The sequence below is a fragment of the Cotesia typhae genome, unplaced genomic scaffold (assembly GCF_013202065.1).
Source record: "Cotesia typhae breed Kobodo isofemale line unplaced genomic scaffold, CoteBio_Ctyphae contig_42, whole genome shotgun sequence".
Lineage (NCBI taxonomy): Eukaryota > Metazoa > Arthropoda > Insecta > Hymenoptera > Braconidae > Cotesia > Cotesia typhae.
Genome location: NW_027423751.1, coordinates 51520 through 62990, shown reverse-complemented (window position 1 = coordinate 62990; position 11471 = coordinate 51520). Strand labels below are relative to the sequence as shown.

At 37.3% G+C, this 11471-nt stretch overlaps 1 protein-coding gene across 1 annotated transcript; it reads right to left on the bottom strand.

Moving 5' to 3' along the window:
- Positions 1-936: 936 nt before the first annotated feature.
- Positions 937-1803, bottom strand: LOC141528002 (uncharacterized). The gene has a single exon (XM_074243823.1). The coding sequence runs from the start codon at positions 1801-1803 to the stop codon at positions 937-939; it is 867 nt and encodes a 288-aa protein (XP_074099924.1).
- Between the last annotated feature and the right edge of the window lie 9668 nt (positions 1804-11471).

Genomic DNA, 11471 nt, shown 5'->3' with positions numbered 1-11471 from the left:
CTTCCCGCTAAAAATCTCAGATTTTCAAAAATCGAGAAGTTATTGTTTTCACCCCGTTTTGCAAAAATCGAGTTTTCATCAGATCTTGACGTTTGAAGGCCACAATTCGCGCTATTGAAGGCGTTTTTAACGTCAAACGTGAGAAGAAGGCACACCTGGCGAGCTTTGAGGCTACCAGTCCATGCTTCCCGTACCGTCTCTGTAACTTTTTGAATCGCGCCGATTGTCGATCTTTTCGAAAGTCATATTGGTTGGTGGCAAGTCCTCCAGCTCGATTAATGTCATTGCGAAGTCTCCTTTGTATAAGCTTTTCAAGCAGTTTTCCGGCAATGTCTAGCATGCAAAGTGGTCTAAACGACGATGGCATTATAAGGGTTCCTTCCCTTTGTCTGACAGGACCAATCTCTGCCGCTTCCAGACCGTAGGAAACGTGCCGGTTGCCAAACACGCATTGTAGGCACTCAGGAGTATGTGCGGGTATTCCAGGGCTACAATCTTGATCACCGAGGCTGGGATGCCATCAAGGCCTGGTGCTTTCCCAATCTTGATGGTTTTTGTTGCTTCTTGCAGTTCTTTGATTGTAAAGAGTGTTGTTTCGCCAGTTTTTACATATCGTCTCTTTTCTCGCGGTGGGTGGTCAGGAAACAGCTCTGCCACGATGCTGTTCATTAAGGCAGGAGACTTCGGTCCTTCTGGAGAAGCCTTCCCAAGTCGTTTAGTGACAATTTGGTATGCCTTACCCTAGAGGTCATTGTTGAGGTCGCAAATTTCTTTCCACAACTCCGCTTTACTTGCTTTGATGGTTTTATTCAAAGTCTTCTTGACCTGTTTGTACTCCATCGAGTATATGTCTTGGTCAGGGGAACGTTTTGTTGCTCTCGTTGCTCTCCTACGTAGTCCATGGCATTTTTTCCGAAGATCTGCTATGTCTTGAGTCTACCAATACACCGGTCTATAGGAGCCTCGCCTCTTCATCCGTGGCATAGAAGCATCGCATGAGGCGGCGATCAGTCCCATCACTCTTGACACTAAATTTGTCGTTTCATTACGGCTATTCGGAGTCGGGCTGTCCTGAAAAGTAGACGAACTTCGTGTCAGAGAAGTTTGCAGCTTCCCTAAATCGAGCTTCCTGACATTCCACTTCCGCAGTTGATAATCGTGTCGTGTTATCGGAACGGAAGCAGTTTGAATGCTGAATGTCACATACTGATGGTCGCTGCCACTATATTCTTCGGATACGGTCCAGCCTTCAATCATGTTCGCAATCTTTGGAGTCGCCAACGTAATGTCGAGTATAGATTCTCGGTATCCTGGTCTTCGAAAGGTGGTAGTACTTCCGGTGTTCAGCACGATGAGGTCCGTCCTTGCTGCGAAGTCCGCTACTTCGTCTCCTCTGGTGTCGGAGGGTTCAGCGTCCCATTCAGCTGGCTTTGCGTTGAAATCACCAGCTACGATGACTTCACCATTGAACTTACCAATAGTGTCCTCTATGTTTGCCATTTTCTGTCGAAACACACTAATCCCTTCATTGGGTGAAAGGTAGACGCTTACGAAGTAGGTCTTGGGGGTTTTGATCCAGACGACGCCTTCTCCGCCTCCGCTGTCGTTCACGGTGACCTTTTTTGAGTTTATGATCCAGATTGCTGCTGTGTCAGATTTATCGGCGAACCATGTATTACCCTGAATATTTACATATTGCTCGCAGATAAGGCAGATGTCGATCTTGTCTTCAAAGATACGCTGGCGCAGAAGATTTTGCGCTAAGGCGCACCTATTTAGGTTACCCTGTAATAAGCGCGTCATTTTTGTTCTTTCGTGGCTGCGGCAAGTGCGGTGCGAAATGCCTTACACGCTCCGGAACCGGCTTATGATGGCTATATGACCTAAGCCATCCTGAGCGTCTTTGTCTGCCGTACAAAGGAAGCACTTTGGCTTTTCTACGCAGTTTGTAGATTTGTGGTTATTTCCGCCACATTTATAGCAGCATTTGCTTCTGTCAGGGCCCGTACAATTCTCTGTTCGGTGACCGAACCCTAGGCATTTAAAGCATCGGGTTACTTTCGCAACTGGGCGTATGCGGCAGTTAACCCAGCCAATCTTTATACGGGCCTTGTTGAGGGCTTTAGTCGCATTGGCTTCGTCGATCTCGCAGAAGGCTGCCCGATTACCTCGTGGTATGGGTTTTGTCAAATTCACCCGTTTGATCTCTAGGCTGTCTTTGAATTCACGTTTAAGTGCTTCGTGGACTTCGCTCTCGGTAGAGATTTCATCCAAGTCGAGGATCTCAATCGTTGTTGTTGGTGTTAGCGTTTTGACCGTGCCGATGTTTGCAGTGGCTGACCTTACTGCATCGGTGAAAGCCTTGCTGTCCTCGGTCTTTCGAGCCATTTCAAGGAAAACGCCTCCGTGCCTCGTCCTTTTAATAGACCTTATGTCTACTCCAGTCTCTATCAGGCTAACCTCGGCCTTGATTTCCTTCAGGAGATCGGCGTACGTTCGCCCTTCAGCTGGTTGGACAAGCACAGCCTTTGTTCTTGCCTTTTTCCTTCTCGGTTTTTTTGAGCCACCCTTACTTGGCTGCTTTTGGGCTTCAGTAGTTTTTGCCCCTAGCTCCTGTTCTCTTTCCTTCTTTTGCTTTTGCCGTGTCACCTTGATCCAGGTATTATCTCGGGCTGTCTTTTTCTGTGCTGGCTTGTCGATTTCAGAGGAAGGGCTGGGTGTAGACAGCGGCCTCTTCTTTTTGTTCTTTTTTTCTTGCTGTGGTTTCTCAGGAGTGACCAAAAACGCTTGTGGTTTTGTGGTCGTCTCCGGAGATGTTTGCGTGGTTGTCACCGACATCGATGCTGGTTTGTTGGCCAACTTATATGCCGTGGCAATGGACGCTACTAATTTTCTGAGTTCATGATGGAGATTTCTCTTGTCCTTTATGAACTCAGTCAACTCTTAGATTTTGCTGCCGAGCCGTTCCATTGGCGATTGTTGGCCGGTGATAGTCGGTAGAGAGTTGATTCTCCCTCGATACGTGTTAGTGTTGACGGGAGCAAGAGGTCTTCCATTTCTTGGAGGAACGCCTGTTTGCTGTGCGTCTACTTCCATCTGGGCTGTTTCAGTACTCCCTGTAGCATTGCTAGCATTGCTAAACGGCAGAGCCATGGGGTCCACTCCGCTGTTCAAACGGTCGCTTGATAACGACGAGTTCAGGCCCGCTTGTACGCCTTCCCTCGCCGGTACTGAGGTATCCCCCCTCTGCACCGTAGACGATGTTTGAATGTTTTCTGACATTTCATATCATCTTTTTGCTAGGTTTTGGTCCACCCCGAGTATTTTATTTCCTCGGTACCCGACGTATCTGGCGCGCAGGTATGACGAGTATTCCCCTATCCGCCACCTGGGGAGACGCCCGATGTGGGACCCAGCAAGCCCGACACGGTGTGTGTGTGTGTGTGTGTGTGTGTGTGTGTGTGTGTGTGTGTGTGTGTGTGTGTAAGTATGTAAACCTCTTATAACTTTTGAACGATTGAACCGATTTCATCACGGTTGGTGCCATTCGAAAGGGCTTCACTGAACTTAGATTTCCTTAAAATTTGAACTGATTCGGATCGATAGATTTTGAAAAATATAGGGATATCTAAAAAAAAAAATAGGAAAAAATTTTTTTTCAGAAGTGATTTAAGCGGGGAAGTGGAAGGGGAAGTGGTTTTTTTGGAATAACTTTTAAACGGCTTAACCGATCGATTTAAAAAACTAATCAACTCTTGACCTTAAAAAACTACGTCGATCGCCGCCAATCCGGTCAAAATCGGTTGATTTTTTCGAGAGACATCGTGAACGAAAGGAAATCGAAAAAAGTGTTTTTTCGGAGTTACTCCGAAATTTCTAGTTTGATCGATTAAAACTTATAAATTCTTTATGAGGCTTAAAAAACCGCGTAGAATACCGCCAACTGCGTAAAAATTGTTTCATTCATTTAAATGTTATTGTGGTTTAAAAATTAAAAATAAAATAGTGTTCTATGAAACTTCTATCAAACTATCAAAGCTCGAAGAGCTCAAAAAAAACAACCATGTATTAACGGAATTAGCGGGAAGTTGCAGAGATGACCTTTAGGGTCAACCGTTTTCCTAATTTTTTTCTAAACGTTGACTTCCGATTTCTGTATTCTCCTTTTTTTTCATGATCTTAATAATTTCTTGTTCCTCAGCATTTTTATACTTTAATCTTTCTTCTGGCATACTTTAATATTTGTAGTAATGAAATTTGTTAGCTTTTGTTAGCAAATTCATTATTGCTTCTTAGAAGTATAGATTCCCATATAGCAAGCAGATAATTACAATTTCTTCGTACATTCAAAGTTTTAAAATCACAGTTTATGATTATTTAAGTAAAATGAACGTCCTTATTAGGCAAGTGTTGCGAAAAAAATGGTATGTTGATCTAATAAATTTACATTTAAGATTGAGAAGTGGGTGGTTGCGACTGGTCCGAAACTTGCAGCAATATAATGCTCGTGAGAGGCTTTGAGTATTAACCATCTCAGAAAAAGGTGTTCAATGGTATCTTTCTCGTCACAATTATAAATTGAACATTTTTTGGAGCGCTGAATACATATTTTCAGTCGTTAACAAAAAAATAAAAATACCAATTATCACACTGAGAGAATTTATTTATTAAAATCAAATGAAACTCGTTTATTATTAGAGAGAAATCTTTTATTTATATACCATCAACTGATACTTATTTAACACAAATAAATGGATTTATTTGAGGCAAAGATATAGTTTATTCAGTATATTTATTTGAATGAAATAGTGATTTGTTTGTAATTAAATATTTTTTTGATACTTTAAAATCATGTATTTCAGACGAATTAGATTTGTTAACTATAAACATATACAAGTGTTTCAAACTCCAACAAAACACCTAGTATATTTCGGAGCTGATAAACGACATCCCTATGAGAGACGCTGTTAAAATACTCGATTTTTAAATACTCAACCGATAAGCCCTTCACCGGGATGCCTTGTATCGACTTCGAAATGTAACATGTGTTTTGTTGGAGTTCAAAACACTTGTATTATATTCCTTTAGCCGATACACGGCATCCCTATGAGAGATTTGTTTATTATCTATTGGTAATCTTTCCTCAACGCTATGACGATTAAGAAATTATTAGTTTAGTCTACTAGGAATAACTGGTTCTTCTTATCAAAACTTTTTTTTATATTTATTTGGAACTACATAGTCATACATGTTATTGTACTTATGTCCGAAAAATATAATCTTGGAATTCGGTAGCTGGACTATCGGAGGTTCGGATAACAGATGAATTTCCCTAACGAAAGGATCGATAGGTTTTTAATTTATGGGTTTGTGAAGGTGAAAACCCCGGAGAGGGCCCCTTGGAATAGACAATCGCCCTCGGAAATAATAATAATAACCTCCACTTACTATTACGATTCTAACTCGAATAATGATTCAGCCTTGGATTAGACGTTTATCTTTATCTTCTTCTGCTGCTTGGGTGCTTTCTTCCTCCTGCTGACTGGAGATCGAAGATTGAAGGTTCTTAACTTAAAAATGATGATACAATTCGATTCGAGTTTTTAGTTTGTATATTTGATTAAATGGCCCTATGGGCAAACACGTCTTAATTTATACTAATCACTTACTAACTATTGTCAATATAAAATGATGATTGAAAGAATATGAGTTCGTAACCGGAGTAACGACTCCGGCAAACAAAAGTTCGCCATTTAAAGTTCACAAAGAAAAATATAATTTGAGAGGGGACCAGGTCACCGGAACTGCGGGAATCTCGATTATCGTAAAGACGAATCGTGGCTCGAAGAATCACTATCACAGAACTCGGAAATACCGTTAAGGAAATCGAAATGAATAGTTAGGGAAAAGATGATTAATTAATTTAATAATTGAAGTCTGCCTATACGTGTTGGGGTATAGGACTCAACCGGGCTTTAAGGCAGAACTGTTACCTTATAAATAAGCTGACGAATTATGGTGTTTGCAGTTTTTATCACCTCGGTCGCGATTTACAAGAGGGGCTACTAATTAAACAATTGGTTCTTTTGATGAGGTGACAATGCGCGGTAATGTGTATTCTTCAGCCACGAGTGAGTTGTCGCACAGTCCTGGTTGTTGTACCCTAAATATGCAAGCGCTGCACTTTTCGGCGGGAATGGGAGGCCCTGTATTATCAACAAATTCGGTAGAATTTGGCGCCAAGTTCCGTTCAAAACGGAGCGCCAGACTACCGAATCAACAAATTCGGTAGAATTTGGCGCTAAGTTCCGTTCAAAACGGAGCGCCAAACTACCGAATGTTATTACTGTAAGCAGAACGGCTTTTCGGGGTTACAAAATTTTATTTTAATTCTGAGGTACTTTTTAACTTAATTTGTTATCATCAAGATTAATTAATCACTTATTTTACCGTTTTAATCAATTATTTATACTTGCAACAATTTATTCACTTAAAATTATTAAATTTTATCAGCACATACTATAGCTCGCTCAGATTTTTCAATTCTGACTTTTTTTTGCTGGAGAAATATATCCGCCCACGAAGCCTAGATAGAAGGAGAACGATCGCAGTGTTAGGAATGTGTCTACAGATATGAAGCATGATCAGATGATTTATACTGCCGCTAGAGAGCGCAACGGTTAGACAATTCAGATTTTTTAAATAAATGTATTACTGATTTAAATCGGAAATAATTGACAATTATATCTATTAATTAGATAATAATTTCTAAACTAATGGAAATAGAATGACAAATGATGATATCAGGAAATTAAATATTGAAAAGAATGACACTAAAAAATATAAAAAAATCAACCTATTTACTCATGAAATAAAATGATAAATGATCAAAATGGAATTAATAAGATTTTTAATTCAGCAGTTAAGTTAAAAAATCATCTAAAAATTAAATTGATAATTAAAAGAAGCTGAAAAATGTATAATTGTAGATTACCTGATGAGCTGTAAGGATATAAATCGATTAATTAACGTAAAATAATAAAATAGTTGAATAATAGCGAAAAAAAAATACGACTTATAAAATGATCTATATTTTATTTTTGAGATAAACATTAGAAAAATAATAAAATAACATAATATTGATTAATTACATTAACTTTGCAGTTTTACGATATTTTCTTGTTAATAACTTTCGTTGATTTAGGTTTTTGTTAAACAATTTAGCCAAAAATTTCCCCGCATAGCTATAAAATAATTAATTATTTTCATTATCAACTGTTTAGAGTGATCGGGGCACCCAAGTGTAGGAAGAGACTTTCTTAACGATATTCTATCAAGAATTTGATGCATCGTATTGCACTTGATAGTTTTTGTGCCGACAATAGTTAGTACGTCTTCCTCAAGACTTTTAATAAGTAAAAATAGATTTTCGCTAGGGAAGATCAATCCACCGTCACTCATTAACTCAATAAATTTATCTCTACCACTTGCTGCTTTATTAGCCGATTGTAATGTCTCAATACACGTGAAACATTTTGTATAGCGACTGGTCTTTCTTACCATGTAGCCAGCAATGTACGCGACAATTTCATCACTCGATTTCACGACATCGTAATCATGATCATGATGAGGATCTTGAAACGCCACGGTGTATTCCTGATCTGGATGGTATTCATATTCGTCCTTATTATCATTGTTGTTGTTGTTATTGATATTATTGTCCTCGTCATCACTATCATCAACCAAGCTTTCAAACGGCTTTCGACTATGAACTTCGTGGATTTGGTCAGTTTGATCTTCATCATCATCATCTGTCGTATCAACAAGACTTTCGAATGGTCTACGATCAACATAAACTTGTCCAGTAAACATGGAATCATCTTCTAGGTGATTTTTAGATACATTTTCATCCTCACCAGTACCATTATCACTTCGTTCTTCAGAAATGTCACAAATACCCTCTTCTACAATATCATCAAGTTTTTTCAGCCATTCGTTTTTAGGAGTAGAAGCTAAAGCCAAGGAATCTTTTGTCTGCATCAAGGATTGCAATAGTTCCCCAGCAGTAACATTCGAACCTTTTGGTGGAGTCGCCAAAGAATAAGAACAAAGCAAACGATAAACTTGACCAAATAACATAACGTCTGGATGATCGTTACATCCGCAGGCACTTCGCATAATCCCAAAAATTTCTGAAAATAAGAATTTAGTTAGTACATACCTCAACTAACGGCTAAGAAATAGTTCGAAAGAAAAAGAGAAAATAAATATTAAGTTCAAAGTCATTACCTCCAATGCATCTTGGGTAAGACGTATAGTCATTAGATAATCATAATTACATTCAGTGTGTAAAAATTCTACTAGTTCTAGAGTTGCTCCAAGCGAAATTTTTAACCCACTTAGTGTACTTGAAGTAATTGCGAAATCAAATTTCCCAGGTAGCTGGTCTTCATCTAAATGCTTTTTCAAATATTTATATTTTTCTTTTTCTTCAATTGACTTTTGTTCCCACTCTCGAAGGTATTGAATAAACTCAACGATAGCCTACCGAAAAGAAAGCTTGAGTAAATAAGAGTAAACGGTTTTGTTAAATCACAGAAAATAAATTAACGTATTTATATTCTTTTTTTTTTTGTAATCAACGGTAAGTATGGAAAAAGGCAATAGATGGAAAAAAATGTCATTGATTCAACAAAAACAAACTCAACAAAAAAATATTGTATGAAGACCACACCCCTTCTACATTACAGTTAATACGATGAAAATGATACAACCAGATGCATTGTGCTAGAGACACGTTATAAAAACAGGTAGGATGCTTACGTTAGTCAATACAACTATCAGAGGACCTGTTACTCAGTTCATCTAATTTGTTACGAATATGAATAAACATACATACAAATATTTTTGTTTTGACATTTAGAGAAATTTTATAAAAATACAACGCATACAAATCACACCTTTCCAATCGTAGTTTATGTTACATAAGTGATACAATCAAATGCACTATGTAATTGATGCGAAATAAAAAGCAGGCAAAATATTCAGATCAGTTAATAGATTGATTATAAGACTTGTTATTCAAGTCTTTAGTATTTTTTAATTGACTTACTTACTCTAGTCATGTTAATCATCAGTAATGGATTGAACTCTAATTTTATTATCACTTTGATTAGTGAAACATTGTTTGTGGACAGCCTGTCCAGGCTTTGATACGTCACTACAAAATATTTGAACAGAATAATATTTTTATATAAAATATGTAAGATACCTGTCTCATTTTACATGAAATATCTGGGCGTAAAGCATTCCGTGGAGTTCTTGAAGTCATGGCTGTTATAAGACGGTCAACTCTCTCCATAAAAACAATTGTGGATTTACAACCTTTTAATTCTGGACATTTCTCTTCAAAAAGCTCCATAGCCACTCTTAATCGTTTTGAAAACAACTACAAGTAAACTTGTTACGCCAAAAACTAACTATCATGAGTATAAATTAATTTACCTCAATTGCCAAAAGTACATTCATTTTTTGGAATTGTTCAGGTTTTATGTGCCCGGGTGTCAATCTGTACGTTACAGATAAATTAGCCTTGAAACTATTTTCGTACTTTAAAAGAGCCTCCCAATGCTTCCGATAAACATAACCATCTGGAGTCTATAAATAGTGGTTAAGCAAGCTAATATCTAACAATTAAATTGACATCTAGTAATTTTCATCAAAAATTTACCCAAAATGATGGTGATTCCATGATTTTATTTCTGAAATTTTTAAGTAAATGAGAAAAATCTGAGATGAACCATAAACGCCGACTTGAATCATGTGGATGTTGACAGCTGAATTTATAATCTTCGATGCCAAATAACTTCCACGCGCCTCGATTCCATTGAGCTCCATCACAAGTTACTGCATCAACTTTAAATCCAGCGTTTTCCAGAAGTAATACACATTCAATTATTAATTTGTGTAATATGTCACTGACAGTCGCACTTCGACTCAGAAAACAGCCTATCACTTGTACCCAATCACCTTCAAAGGGTTGAAACATAAATACTAAAGCGTGATCAGCTCTGGTGTTAAGATACTTTTCTGGCGTATGAGAACCTAAATCAACAAAACCATCTAACTTCATTGTTCGTTGATTTAATTTTACACACTCGCTTAGAGCTACTTCATCAAGAAGTAAAGTGCCTAGTGAATGGAGAAAAATATTTTTCATCAGTATATGTATAATTCGTGTTATGATATTGTACACTGATAAAAAAATTAACTTGACTCAAAAGCTAAAATCTTCAACCAAGAATACCATTTTGAAGAAAATGATTTTCTTGAGCGAAGAGAATAAATTCTTGAGTCAAGAAATTATTCTTGATTTAAGTAAACTATTTTGTCTCAATAATTTATTCTCTTGACTCAAGAAAATCATTTTCTTCAAAATGGTTTTCTTGGTTCAAGAAATTGGCTCTTGAGTCATGTTAATTTTTTTATCATTGTAAGTATTAAGAAAGCTCATGAGAAAACTAAAAAGAAGCAGAAAGAATAGATTTTGAAATAAAGCAGAGTAGCAAATTATAGCAAAATAGAACGAGTTAAAAAACGAATATAACTACAGCACCAAAGTTTTATTATTAAAAAGCTATAGTGTGGTTAGTTGTAAGTTAGGAAGTACGTTTTTAACGATTGTTAATTCTACGATCTGCTGCAACACGTTTACAAACAATGAAATAAAAAATACCCCTTTTCAAGTTAACTTCCATTCTAGAGCCTTTAAGTTTAAGGGTTTCAAAGAGAGCATCAGAAAAACCGAATGAGCTATCTAACTTTTGAATGTATTTCTGCAGGGTATCTTTACTCGGGAGGGGTAAGATTTGTCGAGATCTAAGTCGTTCATAAACCGCCGCACTTTTTATTCTTAATAAAAGACACTCGTATACCCACTCAATAGTGTATCTTCTTTGCCTAGAATTTTTGACTTTAGCAGCAGCAAAACACGCTCTAACTGTTTCCTGTTGTATTGGTGGCATAAGTAATATTTCATTTTCAATAGCACTTTCAGAAGCATTAGCACACTTTTGCTTTTCTTCTTCAATTGTTTCCTTTAACCGAACACTCTAAATAATCAATGAGATGTCTATATTTAGAAATTATAATTAACGATTGCAGGCGTATGTTAAGTAAAAAAGAAACAAACCTTATTAATTAACCTAGTACATTTCTTCTTCACATTGTTTAGCTCCAGTTTCATTTTCTTATTCTGATCATCGGCATCTATTTTAGGTCTATATAATTGGTTACGTAATTTTTTCCTAAGTTGCCTACATTCGTCACACCGGTATATTCCTGCTTGTTTTTATACTGTTCATCAACTGTCAAAAAAACTGTACAAGCTTCCGATGACCTATCACAATATGAGTATCGTAGTTTCAAACGAATAGAACGTATATCATTAAAAACAACATTAGCCCAAGACT

Bases quoted from the DNA above. Each gene is read 5' to 3' on its own strand.
- LOC141528002 (XM_074243823.1), bottom strand. From the start codon at position 1,803: ATGACGCGCTTATTACAGGGTAACCTAAATAGGTGCGCCTTAGCGCAA.